At 41.2% G+C, this 16,022-nt stretch overlaps 2 protein-coding genes across 3 annotated transcripts in view; one reads left to right on the top strand and one right to left on the bottom strand.

Annotated features, from left to right (window-relative positions):
- Window positions 1-4,998: 4,998 nt before the first annotated feature.
- On the top strand, window positions 4,999-14,138 carry LOC117440278 (reticulon-4-interacting protein 1 homolog, mitochondrial-like). Its single transcript, XM_034076582.2, has 10 exons — window positions 4,999-5,015; window positions 5,281-5,604; window positions 5,685-5,842; window positions 7,441-7,509; window positions 7,909-8,033; window positions 8,519-8,567; window positions 8,691-8,827; window positions 9,786-9,969; window positions 12,172-12,267; window positions 13,261-14,138. Exons 2-10 carry the CDS (start codon window positions 5,307-5,309, stop codon window positions 13,462-13,464), a joined length of 1,320 nt encoding a protein of 439 aa, XP_033932473.1. The 5' UTR covers window positions 4,999-5,015; window positions 5,281-5,306; the 3' UTR covers window positions 13,465-14,138.
- A 5-nt stretch (window positions 14,139-14,143) lies between these two features.
- LOC117440277 (beta/gamma crystallin domain-containing protein 2-like) overlaps window positions 14,144-16,022 on the bottom strand; it is a 28,647-nt gene continuing 26,768 nt past the window's right edge. For both annotated transcript variants that reach the window (XM_034076581.2, XM_034076579.1), the window contains exons 21-22: window positions 15,116-15,278; window positions 14,144-14,606 (exon numbers count right to left, since the gene is read on the bottom strand). In XM_034076581.2, the coding sequence (XP_033932472.1) occupies window positions 14,518-14,606; window positions 15,116-15,278 (252 nt within the window). In that variant the 3' untranslated portion in view covers window positions 14,144-14,517. The remainder of the gene's footprint in view (window positions 14,607-15,115; window positions 15,279-16,022) is intronic.

Genomic DNA, 16,022 nt, shown 5'->3' with positions numbered 1-16,022 from the left:
GAATAAAAAGTATGGAGACTCAGCAGACAAGGATGCAGTTTTTTGCAAGTGCCTTGTAAAAATTGCACTCTCTTTTTTAAGAGTGCAAAAGAGGGAATTGTAAGGATATATTTGTATGTATTCATGCAAACTGTGAAGAAGCTTGAAAATGATTTGTGTAGAAAACTGGGCTGGTGGCTGGTGGTTTTTAGAGGACACAGGAAGAGGGGGAAGGTCAGGAGTTAACATACAGTCATCCCTGATGTGGGGTGTTGATGATAATTTGGGCAGCCAATCACTGGTCTGGAAGGGAGGCGCAGATAACTCCTCCTTGGGTCAGCGAGGGATATAGACAGAAACCCCGCTGTGTTCGGCCTCTTTCTCCTCTGGCTGGCTGGCTGGCTGGCTGGCTGGCTCACGTGAGTATCAGGTAAATGTGGGATCCCACAGAACTGTATGTAATTTGTACTGTATTGATTGTATTGCATTGTATATTACCATTAAAGTGGATTATTGTTTAACGGTTACTTGTATGATCTGGATTCCCTTCCTGTAAGATAATGGCTTGTGTAGGGACGCGAGGAGATTTGGAAATGCGGCCTAATTAACATTCATATCTCCTAACAACCTCCAGCAATGTTATGTAATTAATGTAATGTAATCACAGGGCTCACAAACATAAGACCAGCTGTTAAATAAAGCTCTTCTGACCTTAGCTGGCATGTGTGTATATATATTAATGCTGCCCATTATGGGCACAAGCAATTTTCACCCATTTATTAATTATATGTTTTAAATGTGAGTGTTTCCTGTCCCCTAAACCTCCAGGGATGTACACAGTTTAATACTGGCAACTTCTTATTATGGGAAATACGAAAACGTCTTTTAAAACTACAACTCCCAGTAGAGACGTGCCATAAAGAACATGTTGCGAAACAGAATAGCCAGCATGTGTAGTTCTGGGGACGGGGTGGGGGAGGGGGGACGCGGTAGACCCGTTCAAATCCAGTTTTGGACAGTCTGCCGTGGTTCCATCCCATTTCAAGTGCTGTTCGAGAATCGGCTTAACCCTCGGAGCACACTCTCCAATCACAGAGCTTGAGGACTATCACGGGGTTTGTCAAGAGCACATGGTGTAGTCCAAACGATAGCTGGGGATTCTGGGTAGTGTAGTGTCTTCTGCCATCCTTTACTCCTGGGAATGGACGCTCACATTACCTTTAAGGGCAGCCGACATAAACGAATGCCGTGCTTCCATGAGCGTCAAATCCCGACGCAGATGGGAATACATTGCAATCAGTTGAAAGCTATTTGCGTCCCTTTATGACGCTGAAGGAGCCTAGGAGCGTCACAATTGGACGCCACGGACACTGACCAAACGTCGCTATTGGACGCTTAGGGAGTGAGAGTGTGTTGCTCATTCATAACATTATGGTTTACTATTTAAATAACCATAGCTTGCTCAATTTTCAACCAATTGACCAATGAGGAAAATAAATTACGGGCCAAAAGTTTTATTTACAAGTATTACAAGTAAGCAGAGGACACCAAACCAATTGAGACCTGTCTGTCCGCTGCATCTACACACCTACTGTACCACACACACCTACACATAATCAGGCTACAGCTGTTGTGTATTTTATTATGTGAAGCACTGAATGGTTTTAGAAAAATATCGACTCTTTGTTTGTAGATATCTACTAAACTAAAGCAAATAAACAGAGTAGGCCTGTTATACTGAGTGATATATATTATACACACTGCTCTGCTTTCTGCAAGGACCTCACAGCTGTTCTCTCTGTAAACATCGCGTCGCGATGAAAGCAGTTTCTAAAATAATATCCAGGGGATGCATGCAGAGCTGTCATTGGCTGAGATAAATCCGGCCGTGCGTCACGACTCTTTGAAACATCTCTGTTCCCGGAAATGCATCCGCGAAGGAGCCGTGGAGGACCATGGAGGACCCATCAGTGTATCCTCGGTTATAGCTCCTCCAGAGAGGCTCCTCGATGCTCGATGCTCGGTCCTCGACATGCATTTAGAGAAATGAGATGTCCTTCAACATGGCGCGCTAAAATTCATTTCCGGGTCACTACCGGAGGACAGAGGATCGAGGAGTCGAGGAGGGGGATTTGATGAAATGAGAAAGGGCCTAGGTCTCACTCACAGCCTCTTGTTATTAGACAGCTAATAAATACAACTACATACACAAAGAAAAGCTGTAATTTCAACATGTCCAAGCATCCTGTATCATAGCCATGCTAATAATGTTTATAATAAACCAAACCGTTTGTAAATCAGTCAAGATTTCAGCGAGTTAAGAGTATTTTTGTGCAGATCACTCACCTTACAACAGCTACCATAACGCGAATCAGAGTAACTGTTGACTGTAGTTGTTTATATATATATCTACTATGGGTAGGCCATCCAGTTATTTTAGCCGGGCCGGCTAAAATGATTGGTCGTGCTTTTTACAGTACTACGGCTTCCACAGTTGTTATTTTTTATGGAATTTTTGTCAAAGCACTTAAGATATTCATTGCTATCGGGATGTTAAGAGCATTCCATGGAATGTAACAAAAAGTGTATCTCGAGCCGGTTTCTCAAACGTACCTACCCACCTTTAACTACTTTTGTGTGTCTACATTTTGAAATATAGTCATAAACCTATACAACAAAGTATACTGTACAAATAACAAGCCTGTGTGTGTGTTTTGGTCCTGTTGGTTGTCTATGCCCTAGAAGCCTTTTGGTGTCCTTTAGATTTCCCTTCACCACTCAGTATCCACTGCACTTGCGTCTGACCTATCCAAGAAAAATATGGGGCAGTTACCAAGGAGAGAAACAAATCGTTCATACTAAAAATATAATCAGAGCCCATTTAGTGAGGAGTGAACAGTCCTCCTCACTCTCTGAGCAGTGGCTCGGAAGATGCTGTTCATAACAAACAAGATGTGTATAATCATTATCCAAGCACTGAGTGGCCATTCATGCCCAACCTCACTGCAGCCTCACAGTCAAACTGTGCCGAGTATCAGGAGATCTGTCTTATAATTGGTTTGTTTGACGCTAGCAAGGACCTACAAGCAGAGGGATGGAAGGTAATGCATGTGAGCAATAACTAAGAGAGATGGAAATTCAAAATAAATATCACTTTCCCATGTCAAATTGTATGTAATCCTTGTGCAGGAGCGATAGCTGACCAACAGTAGTGGGGTTAAAGTATATTGATGGCGCTTTTTACAGGATCACTCAATTTAATTAGTTCAAAGGTTTGTTTTTAGAGTAGCCATGTGATCTGGGCCACGTATCCCAAGATGGAAGGTAGACCTAAACAAGCTGTGCCTGGGGAAGAATGACCCTCCTAAAAAAAAATGATTTAATTCAGACGCTGCTCACAAAGACTGACCGCTACTTGTCTCGAGAAGCCGGTCAACAAGACTTTTTGGTTATTTTTGTTTCATGGTGCTGCCTGAAAGAGAACACTCTTTACTCTCAGTAACATAGAATTTAGTTTTTTTGGAGCAGCAGCCATGGGTATAATTCATTAGACAGAGCCACTGTAATGAGCCAGCATGGACAAAGCACTCCATTTCCAGTGTGCCCTCTTTCCCCTGGGAGTTTTCATAAAAATAATGACAGCGCCGTTTGTTGCCAGGTTTCAAGCTGAATCATGAGCACACAGCCCCCGTTCTTTTCTCACCTCTCTTACTTCTTGTTTTTGGAAAAAGGGAACATCCATTTTGTTTGCAGACTGTAATTTGCAAGAGACAAGTGTGATTTGTTTTATTGAATTATTTTACCAGTTTATAATTGGATAGGATATATTGAGATGGTTTTTCTGCTTCTGTGTCTTACCTTTCATGACCACTTCTGATTGGAGGCCAAGTAGCTTTTGTCGCAGTGATTTATAATGGTCAACAACAGTGAAGAGGGTTTGCTTTAAGCCCACTCAGTTTGCATTGTAAACAGCTTAAACTGAAGTAACTCTCTTTATATGCATGAAAAGACCAACAGAGATATCAAGAGGGCATCTTGTTTGTGACCACAGTAAATTAATCTGAAAGACATGATTTGCTAATGCCATGTAATAACTGTGAAGCATCTTGTAAACATTCAAACAAATCCAAATGGTCCCCTATGAGAATTGCTAAGGCATAAACAGATAATGTTTTCTTCTCATTTAGTTTGCTACGCTGATATGTGCACCGTCCATTAGTCTTTGCTACACTGGCATGCATTTCCCTTATTTGTCTCCAGCTGATGAGCACTCAGCAGTCATTAAACTGTTGAGTGGATCTATCAAGCACATTGGGTTATAATTGTTTTCGTGTACACTTGCAATTTTATGATAATAAACAAATATTGCTACATAATAGTCTTTGGGTTTGAACCTTAATGGAGCCAGTGCAATTCAACACATTCTCGTCTATTAGGGTTACGTTTGTTGATGCAGGAAATATAATGTATAACGATACAGTCAGTATAGAATATAGTTTGATTCAATACACCACCACCATTATGTTTTGTATATTTATAATCAAACAAAAATAATTATGTATGCAACAGGAAGTATTCACATTCAAGAAGAATCATTTTAAAAGCAAAGCGATGTCCTTTTAGTTTCAATACATCTTATTGATCACATTTGAGTTATGCATTAAACATAAATAAAGCTTCAATACCGTAATGAATATTGCATGAAATATGAAACCGGTGCAAATAATGCAATGAATATGTTAGTGTATTTATAAGCTTGTTTTTTTGCATCACAAATAAAATAATAAAGAAATAATTTATCTGGCATATTTTTAAACAAATAAATAAGCATCCTGATTATTCTAAACATAAAAAACGGTATTATTATTTGCTACTATTATTTTATTTTACATTTATTATTTTATATTTATTGTCAGTATTATAATAACAGATGAGAGTAGTACTCTTACTCGATTGGCTAGAATATTTAGATACAGCATTCTGATTGGCTAACGTGTGAGTTCAGAGTTGAGTTTGTTATGTATCTTAGCTAGCTGGTAAGGGGTGTGTTAGCTTGCTGGTTATTTAAACAGTAATTCTTATTTAAGCTTTAAGTGGCACTCGACAATACACCTTACGTGTACATATGTGTTGTCGCTAGTTTATTTGACTTTATTATGCGAGTGTTTATGTATAATTTGCACGCTGAAGAGAAGGACATGTTAATACTAGCTGATTAGCTCTATCTTGTTTGCCAGCTAACAGTTAGCTTAGTTTGTGTTCTTCCAAATTATTTATTTGTACCAATAACTGACTTTGCAGGCACGACAAAGTGAAGGACGGTAAACATGGGTTCTGTCAGAGCTATGGCATCAACCAGACTCCTGTGTTCGTTCAACAACAGAGTAGCAGACTCGACCAAAACATTAGCCAGAGCAGGCTGGAGTTTGAGCTGCAGGAGAAATGTCAGCAGTTCACCTTCAAGACTGCAGAGCTGCATGCCAGGCTGGGTCATTGATCAGTATGGTACTAATGGGGTTTTGACATACACCGAGGACATCCCCGTCCCCACTGTCAACTCCCCTAGTGATGTCATGATTAAAGTCTATGCGGCTAGTCTCAACCCTCTTGATATAGCTATGAGAGGTAAGTGCTAATAGCATTAAGAGGCATTGTAAACATCAGTGAGTAACTTTGACAGTGTAAACTTACCTGCTCACTTTCAGGTGGTTATGGAGCTACATTGCTTAAATTAAAAAGGCATCCAATGTCGGTGTTGGGCAGCGACTATGGTAGTGAGTTTCCTCTGATTCTTGGTCGTGATGTGTCTGGAGTTGTGGTGGACTGTGGATCCGAGGTCACCCATGTTGCTCCAGGAGATGAGGTAGGAGCTGCACCGCTCACCTGACGTGTATAGGCCCAAACGTTGTGTCAGAAGTGGGTCCCGCATAACTGCATTTACATTTAGAAAATCAATTGAGAAACTTTCTTTATTGTTAAGAAACCTGGCAGCAGTAATTCACAGGGTTCTTACGGTCATTAAAAACCTGGAAAAGTCATGGAAATTCTAAATGATAATTCCAGGCCCTGGAAAAGTTATGGAAAACAATATTTTTCCCAAAGTTTTGGAAAAGTCATGGAAATGTAACCAAAGTTGCATCAAATATAATTTATATTTTATATTTTAGCCTATTATTTGATTTGTTTTAGATAGGCACAACATGTTTCAGATGCAGACCTTATTTTCCTGTTCCATGTTCAAATAAACCATTTTCAGTGGTACCGCTGAGAAAGAGTAATTGTTTTGGTCATGGAAACTTAGGTAAAGGTCATGGAGAAGTCACTGAAAATCATTGGTGAAAAAGTGTATGAACCCTGAATTCAAAATAAAAAATAAATAAAAAATCTAAATCATATAATAATAATAATAATACATCTTTATTTATCTAGCACTTTTCATTCAACACATGCAGCTCAAAGTTTCTTACAAAATGACAAATCACAAGTTAAAAACAAACAACAAGAATTCCCCTCAGATTATTTGTTAAGAACCTTACAGGTACACGCAGCACAATATAACATTGCATCAGGTTAATGGACACAGAGGTCAAATGTATGATAATTAAAAGTAAAATAAATAATGGTTTCTCTTTGACAGATAAGACACAAGACAGCTGAATCGATGCAACAATGTACAATATAAAACATATTGATGCAAAAGTTATGTATGATCAAAAATGTGCAGTAAAATAAACCTGATTATTGATTTGCAACACTGCCAACAGTTGTCTAAAACCATGGTTCCCAACCTGGGGTCTTAAACACATGAAGTGGTTCATGATAGGAGCAAGGTAATACGCAGGATAGAAGTCTTAACCGAGATCTATCCACACAACCTTTCTCCTAATCTTTATTTATTATTTTTGACATGATCTTGACCTAAAAAACTATACATTTAAAACAGACCCTTGCAGATAACCCATGTGCAAAAGTCAACATTGCTTCATTATAAGGGGTCACAAGCCAAAAAGGTCGGAAAATACTGATCTAACACACCCAAAGTAAAAAGTTCTATACACATTCATATAGTCTTGGAGAGTGATCAATATATCTCCCTCTCTTAATACCCAGCAACTCCGTAGTTGAGTTATCCACGCACATTTTCTTGGAAGTAATATTACACTTTTTCTGCTTGGTCACCACATCCCATATGTCTGCTGCGCTGCCTCCAACATTTCTACATTATTGTCTTTCTGTAGAGGCAAATGTGATTAAATAATAGAACAATACATCAGTAAACATTTCCGCATTAAGTATTCTAGTGACCTTGTCTCATCAGTATAAAAATATATTTGGAAAACGAATGAGGAGAACAGGAACTGCTTACTAGGAGCTTAATGGCCGATTAATCCCCCAGAGTCAAGGCGTAGGCTGTTAAATCGAGTCGTGTTCAGCAGGGTAAATGTCATATTTGTGTTCCAGGTGTGGGCTGCAGTTCCCCCGTGGAAACAAGGCAGTCTGGCAGAATTTGTGACTCTAACAGAGTATGAGGTGAGCCACGGAGCCATTAGAGTCATACATTATTAATGTTTCATCATCAATTGACTGATACAATTCAATGTCCCTGCCAGTAGGATTTCCTTTCATTGAAAGAGTCAAATTAAAGCTCTTGGATGAATTGTAAAAAGATTGAACTAAGAAAACAAGGTTAGAATTAGTGCACTTTGTATTGCAATATTGCAGTGTAAGAATGAATTAGGATTATGTTGGTTTAGTTGCAGAAGACTGTGAGGCACCGATTACAGAAGGACTTTCCATGTTTTCTTGCTGTTTTCATTTTACTTAATTAATTAATTCAGATATGATCATTAGAATACACTTTTTATTTGATATTTAAAAGATGAAATATGTATATATATTTATAACTTTTGACGTGGGCTGTTTTTGCAGGTTTCCCATAAGCCAAAATCAGTGAGTCATGCAGAGGCAGCATCCATCCCTTATGTTGCCAACACGGCTCTGTCTGCGCTTGTCAATGCAGGCGGTCTATGCAGAGACAGCTCTTCAAATAAAAGGCAAGCACCAGCCTGATCCCGGATAACTTTCTATACAACCCCTCTACCCCTTCGACATGTATACATACAACACTAGAAGTATATAAATCATAGTATCAGGGAGTAGAACGTTTTATACTAAAAGAATACTTATATAAAAGGCCATCTTGGAGTTTCTAGATGTGCTCATGTCTGTTAAACCAGTCCAGTCATGCAGACCCATGCTGTGATAAGACACCTTTTTCATCACATTCATTTCAGTGGTGAAACTGATCTTCTATTTCATGCTAATTGGCATGAAAAGGGTTTCAAAAATCCCGTCGTTAACCCGAAAGACTGTTAAAATCTAACCCTGTGTGTAATCTAATGGAACTTCCACCCCCCTTGAATGTAATTGCTTTCAATCCTGCAGGTCCCCTTTTACCCCCTGAAGCTTCCTCTTCTAGTGGTAGCTTAAATGAGACACGCAGTAATTGAATAACTCTGAGTATTCTTTTTCCTCCTAGAGTTTTGATAACTGGAGGATCAGGGGGTGTTGGAACATTCTCTATTCAGGTAAGGCAACGTGTACTCGCCTCTCGGTACCGAGTTGTGTTTGTGAGTATTTTAAACTCTGCTTGAGTGTTGAGCCACTTGCTGTGTGTTTATTTCTGTTTTTCCTTCTCTGTTTGCGGCCAGTTATTGAAGGCTTGGGGCGCCCACGTAACCGTTACCTGCTCTCAGAACGCAGAGGGCCTTGTTAGAGGGCTGGGGGCCGACGAGGTGGTGGACTACACAGCAGAAGACGCGTCTGAGCAGCTAGAAATGATGGAGAAGTATGTGCCATGCCATTACAGGGTGTTTTAGAAGTAATAAGACTATCATATCATATAGTGCATTATGTGTACAGTGGTGACATTGAATAGTCTTAACAATCACTGTTTACGAGTAATGGCATCCCGTGCTTCTTTTCTGTGGTATTTTATACATATGTTTTTTTAATAGGTTGCACCACCCTTCGTTGACTTTTGTTTGTGATGGGTCTTTACCTGTAAATGAGGACCACTCACAATTCATCAATTGAGGAAACACTTTGGAGGATACTTGTGATTGAGGACCAATGTTCTCCACTATCTCCAGACCCACACTCGAATAGAATATCTCTTGAGTCGGTGCCAGTCCAATAAAGGTGCTAATGAAAATGAATAATCCAGGACTGTGATAATTATGTGTGCTTTCCCCTTTAAACGCCCCCATAATGTGGTAAACATCTTCCTGTCAGAATAGCACGACTGCCCACTGATTCGTTTTCCTGTTACCGTGGAAACAAGGATTCAAGGCTTGAGTGGGTGCTGGCTAACCCCTCTCACTGCCCCTGAATCGAAATTGGTAAACTCTGCCTAAAACTTGAAGACATAACAGTTATATTGTCCAAGCCTTTCATTTTCCGTTTATATTATGGAACTAGCAAAAAGCACCTGACCAGTGATAAACCATGCAATGCTACCAAGTGTGCATGTATGTGTTTAGTATATATTCCCTAAAGAGGAGGCGTGTGGCGCAGTGGGATAGTGTGTTGGTGTTTGGATCAGGGGAGCACAGGTTCAAACCCCACTGCAGTCAGCATGTTGTTGTGTCCCTGGGCAAGACACTTCACCCCAAATTGCTCCTGTGGGGATTGTCCACAGTATTGAGTATGTAAGTCGCTTTGGATAAAAGCGTCTAACAAGTAATGTAATTTATTTTAAGCCATTTCACACCCTGTAAGTTGACAGTCTGTGCTTTCACCCTCAGGTTTGACGTGGTTCTGGACAACGTGGGTGGGGAGACGGAGCAGTTGGCGTTGGGCCTGCTGAAGCCCTGGTCTGGGGCAAAGTACGTCACTCTGGTAACACCTTTACTCCCCAACACCGATTCTATGGGCCTGCTGAACGGAATGTGTCAGGCTGGATCCTCCCTGCAAAGCAAGGCCATACAGGTAAGATGAGCAGACTAGATTTAAAAACAGAGCAGATGTGAAAGATGATCCTGCTGCCCTTAATGTACTGTTGTATATTGATCAAATGAATCATTTTACATGGGTGTGTACCTCAGGTGCTCCCAAACTGAAATGGAATACGTAATCCTCAGTGGCATGGATAGACATCTTTGTGTTCCCTCCGGCAGAAGTTTTGTTTAAGTTAATCAAAGTGCATTGGCATTAAAGAGCAATAAATCATGTTATATCTTGACTTGGCTTCACAGCACATACTTTCTAAAAGTAGTGTGCAGGTGTAGAAGGAGTTTGAGCTTTAAGAGTTGGAGTCCCTGCATGGGTGTGAGCCTCATGTAAACTAGGGTGGCCAGAAACTGACCATGATCAAAATCGATTATTCGGCTGCCCGGGCGAATAATAATCGATTATTCGACCGACGCATTGTTGAGGTTGAGCTGTGATAGACCAACGTCTGTTCGCAGAGCTTGCATTTAACTTCCTTTGGACTTGTAAGTTCGAAGTAGTTCCATCTTTAGTCGCACGTGTGAGGGAGAGGGGGGGTTGGGGGCGGGGGCGGTGTGTAGCGTGCTGCAGCAGCAGTCTGCTCTGCACGCAGGCTTCCTCCAAGTTTACAGTAAAACAAACTGGTGGTGTGGTCAATGGCCATTTACAATTATTAATACTATTATTATTATTCGCATTAGTCTATATTTTGGTTGAAACTAAGCCAGAAAAATAAAAACATAAATAATAATAAAAAAATATATAAATAAAATCGATTTTTAAAAATAATATTCGATTATGGAGACTGTAACGAATATTCGAATAATCACTGGCATCCCTAATGTAAACACATGCAGGTCCTGTCACTCTGCTCTGTGAGCGGTGTGTGTGTGTAATGAGGGTGGTGGGAGAAAGGGCGAGGACAGGGTAGAGCTGCTCAAGGGACTGAGTTAAGCTGTCCCCGGCATTGGTGGCAGCACGGCTGACTGTGTGTGTGTGTGTGTGTGTGTGTGTGTGTGTGTGTGTGTGTGTGTGTGTGTGTGTGTGTGTGTGTGTGTGTGTGTGTGTGTGTGTGTGTGTGTGTGTGTGTGTGTGTGTGTGTGTGTGTGTGTGTGTGTGTGTGTGTGTGTGTGTGTGTGTGTGTGTGTGTGTGTGTGTGTGTGTGTGTGTGTGTGTGTGTGTGTGTGTGTGTGTGTGTGTGTGTGTGTGTGTGTGTGTGTGTGTGTGTGTGTGTTAGACTTGATGCGATGTGTGTATGCTCATGTCTGCTGCTGAACCAGCAGTATTTGGTGTTTGTGCAGATTGTAGCCGGCTATCTCCCCCCAGCAAATACCAGTGTTTGTGTGTTTCTTGCCAAGCCTCGGGCCCCTTTGTCCACGCTCGCAGCCAGCTGGTCAGTTTGGCCTCGCTCGGCCGCAGCAGTCACACCCTCGCCGCCCGACAACACGTCCTTTTCATCCAGAGACCACAGCACAACTGAGCCCTCTAGTGTTCAATCTCCTGTCATCACCAATGATCAGGAAGTGTTGTTTTTTTCAAGCAAGCACAGATAGATTGACCAGAGGCTATAGAGGTGTGGCAAAGCCATGCGCATAATAATGTGGGCGATTAGTAAGTGTTGTATTTCAATTGCAGCGCATGGGAGTTTCTTTCTTTCTTGATGTGCTTTAGATGTTTCCTGGTGCACCTTTATTGGAATTCTGTGTTTTCTCCTTGTTACATAATTCAACTCCATAACAAAAAGGCTGTTTTCAGTGGGTGGATTGCATGATTAAAAAAAGACATTGACCATTGGAGATCATTTCTGAGGACTTATTGTATGTTAAATCTCAATTAGAATGTTTTATTTAATAAATCTCATTAATTAAAATGAGTAATTGTGAGTATTTCTTCCATGTAATCCATGCTGTTACTTGTTTGTTTTACATTACGTGTGTTCTGGCTTTCAAGTGAACTTTTCTGCAACTCAAAACATCCTGATTTGACTTTCTACAAATGTCCTATCTACAGAAATGCATTCACGGTATTATCTTCATTTTGTAAAAAAACATTTGACCTTTATGAAAACAGGGAGATCAATGTAGGACTCCTAGTGACCTTCCTATGAATGATATTTTTATATTTTCTTAACCAGGCAACCACTCTGTGTTCCTTTCTAAACAGTGCCTTCTAATCTGAGCCTCCTCTCTGTTTGTGTCCTAGAACATCATTTCAGGTGGAGTCTTCTATCGGTGGGGATTTTATGCTCCGGATGGGCCTGCTCTGGACGATGTCAGCAGGCTGGTGGATGCTGGGAAGGTACTGTACTGCTTCATTACTGACATCCTACAGGCCAGCATACTTGTTATTCAGAACACTGACAGAGATGGAAATCTGCTCATTTGCACACGAGAGATAAATCCATGCAAGGGTCGAGATCATACAGCAAATTAAATATGAACATACCAGGGATTCCACACATGCCTGTATTCAAGGCTTTGCTAAGGAGGGAGCATTGCATTCCCTCTGTGAACGGTTGGCTTCTGGGCGATTGAGTCAGGCGCCAGGAGACGCTGAATGGATTTTTGAACAGTGCTGAGCAGCCATTCGCAAAAGCGTGTGGGACCTCTGTCCTTTTGTCCCGGGGGCTTACAGCGAGCGGCACACTCAGACCTGTGGCGGGAAGCTACAGACACACAGCCCCCCCCCTGCTCAAAACACACGCACACTCCTGCGTGTCCTATTCTCAGGCAGAAGTGTGGATGGTGTCCAGCGTGACGCCACTGCACTCCCCATTCATTGTTAGTGGCAAGAGATGCTGACCAGAATAACAAGCTGGTGTTGTGGGACTAGCACAGGATTGTCCAGCCTCATCACATTCTGAACCCCTGCCTCACCCTTTCACAGCTATAGCAGCACAGATGATAGCATGTAGCATCAGGAGATTGTGGATTTTGGCTCGTCTAAATCAATTTACTATAATTTCCCTGTGGTGTGCTTTGGGGGGAAAATAATCTTAGATCTGAGTCCAGGAGTAATGGAGATAGTTTCTCAATTTGCATGGTTTACAGCACTCATTGCAAAGAGTTTATCCCATCACCGCAACATTAGAAAGAAAAGGTTGCCACAGAGAAATCGATGTATTGACTTTAACGTCCAACATTAATCATGCGCTCTAATAAGGCAGTCGACACTCAACCCCATTAAGGCAAAGCAGATTCCCTTTGCTGATATGCTGATGATGTTCTTGAGTTGTTTCATGATTTATTCCCTAAAATATGTTGGGCTCATTGTCACGATATTTCCCTGCAGATCCTGCCAGTTGTGGAGGCCCAGTTTCCATTTACCCAGGTGCCCCAGGCCTTCCAGAAGTTGGAGCAGGGCCACGCCAGAGGGAAGACGGTGGTCAGAGTGACCGAAGAGGACGACCAGCCGTCCGAAGACTTTGTGCAGGAAAGTTACACAGACACCGCAGAGTTTGAACAAGAAAGGCGAGAACCGGCCAAGCAGCACTAGAGTCAGCCGGCAGGGCGCTGCCATTCTTCTCACCTTTACTCCGCTACTCTTGACAGCGGCAGACTGTATTATTCATAGGGGACAGAGGGGCTTCTGGGTGCAGCAGAGAGCAGCATATGCATGACCAGAGATTGTAATTAGAGGGTTTCAAAGGCTGCTGCTCTTGTAAAAGCGTACACCTTCCTGTATTGTCTTGAAATTTCACAAGATGTGCTGCGTTCCTGTGAAGGTTGTTAAAACCAGCTGTGGAAGGATTTAACATTCAGCTCAGCATCCAGCTGGTACAGCCAGGCTTTTGATCACTGCAATCTATCCAACAAGGAGTCACATAAGATGTCCATCAACAGTTGTGTTTATACTCCAGTACGAGGTGAGGCAGCAAGATAAGACATTAGATTTTCTGTGCATTTGTCAATGTTGTGTTGTTTAACGACTATCATGTCGTAACCATGGGAATCTTTCCCAAACCTCATGTGACATCTCACATCATGTGAATGCAGCTTATAATTGTTTGAGCTTTACAAAAGTTAGCAGTTCAACATTTGGGTAAAAGCTGTTATTAAAACCTGAAGCACTTTGTGTTGAACAATGTATCAAAGAAATGGATTGACAACAATACTTTATTCTGGAAACCAGGGGTTTGGTGCCGTGTAATTTTGATTAAATAAAGAAAAAAAGGCACATTGCAAGAGAACATTTATTTCTTTGTTTCGAATGCAGTTGGAAAATAGTGCTATATATACAGTATACATATAACATAACATTGAATACAGGTATAGAACATTTGTAACACTGTTTAAGTTAATACAAATTGGCAAACAGATGTATTCAATAAAAAGAAAAGTTGTAGGATATAATTTCAGACTCTGCTCTGAGTAGTAATACATTCTTACAGATTTATCCAAAGCTCTCCATGTTGACCTCATGGGACACTTGTGTAGTCCTCCTGCAGAGGGGGAACATCTCTGATCGTACCTCGCCTTTGAGCATCTTGTAGCTGCATGACAGCCTCTGATGGTAATAATATATAACAGTCCAGGAGATCATAGGTTTTCATATAACCTCCACATCCCACTTTTGTTGTGGTTTACTTGGATCAAGTGTTTTTAGAATCACTTGTGTTTTGTCGTAGTGTTGTCCCCCTGAAACAGACACATTTTTTGAAAGTTTATTTAGGTCCATTTTGTCATACATATACTCTATATTAGTAAAAACCTGGCACATTCAGATAATTATACGACATGTGTTTAGGGTCTTATTATAAACTATGCTTCTTAGTGCACTGGAATATCCCGTGGACACTAACATGAATTAGTCCACAAGGTGTCACTCATTGACAGTGTTGCAAACAAAGCCCTGCATGCATTAACACCCAGTTAAAGTTATTATGTAAACGGAACAGAAAGTAAGGTTCAAGGTGAGTAAAGGAGTAACTGGGGACAAAGAATATTAGGATATCATTACATAATGTTCCTTAAGGTGAACATAAAGTATATGAACGTTTGACTTACACATTGAAAGGAATACAGCATAACCGTGAAGTAATTCCATCATAAAAACATACTGTCCAAGGTCAGCTATACCACTCGTACTGTGTGTCTTGTAATATTAAAAAAGGACTGGTTTTCTATAAAAGGTTTAGAAGACTCACCTTTGACTTCCAGCACCAGATCAGAGGTGGGGGTGTAGCGGATGAAGCCCTCGGGGGTGATGCTCCAGAGGTGGACATGGTTTTCAGGATGTGGGATGAGACCCACTCGGCTTCCTACCATCGTCACACTGCCAGTGGGACCCACGCAGCACTCCTCCAGCAGCTGAGACACAGGAGGGGAGTTCAGTGACATTGACTCCAGTGTTTACCCTTTTTCAACCAGCACTCTATTATTTAATCGTGACACATGGATATAGACTTTATGCCAAATCAAGGGATCTGTGTTTTGTTTGACGGGGAGGTTCACAGTGTCACCTCAATAGAATGTTGAGTTGAACTGAGGTTATACCGATGTACGCGGTACTAGCAGTCTTTTGTTTGACCTGCTTTGGACCTCGTCAATCAATCAATCAATCAATGTTTATTTATATAGCCCAATATCACAAATGTTACATTTGTCTCAGTGGTCTTCACAGTGTGTACAGAATATCAGTATGACAATACACACCCTCTGTCCTTAGACCCTCACATCGTACAAGGAAAAACTTCCGGAGAAAACCCACAGTCTTGATTAAAATGATTCCACTTAAGTTTGGGAATTCATTTTGACATGATTAAAACGGTCTGGACTGCAGCACCTTTTGTAGTTGTTGATCACATAAGAACTAAGAACCGACAATTCATACTTTTTCTCTGCGGGGGCAAGACGATGAGCGGCTTATTCATGACACTATGTTTGAACTATTAATCAGTCTTAATGCACATTACATTACATTACATGTTAGACGCTTTTATCCAAAGCGACTTACATACTCAATACTGTGGACAATCCCCACAGGAGCAATTTGGGGTGAAGTGTCTTGCCCTGGGACACAACGACATGCTGACTGCAGTGGGGTTTGAACCT

Source organism: Pseudochaenichthys georgianus, chromosome 24 (assembly GCF_902827115.2).
Source record: "Pseudochaenichthys georgianus chromosome 24, fPseGeo1.2, whole genome shotgun sequence".
In the NCBI taxonomy this organism is placed as follows: Eukaryota; Metazoa; Chordata; class Actinopteri; order Perciformes; family Channichthyidae; genus Pseudochaenichthys; species Pseudochaenichthys georgianus.
This window is presented reverse-complemented; position numbering and strand designations above follow the sequence as displayed.

What these genes read in the sequence shown, in the direction of transcription:
- LOC117440278 (XM_034076582.2), top strand. Translation starts at nt 5,307, where the DNA reads ATGGGTTCTGTCAGAGCTATGGCATCAACCAGACTCCTGTGTTCGTTC. An exon ending in TCTTGATATAGCTATGAGAG is followed by an intron (nt 5,605 to 5,684) that starts GTAAGTGCTAAT and finishes GCTCACTTTCAG; the next exon opens with GTGGTTATGGAGCTACATTG. An exon ending in TTGGAACATTCTCTATTCAG is followed by an intron (nt 8,568 to 8,690) that starts GTAAGGCAACGT and finishes GTTTGCGGCCAG; the next exon opens with TTATTGAAGGCTTGGGGCGC.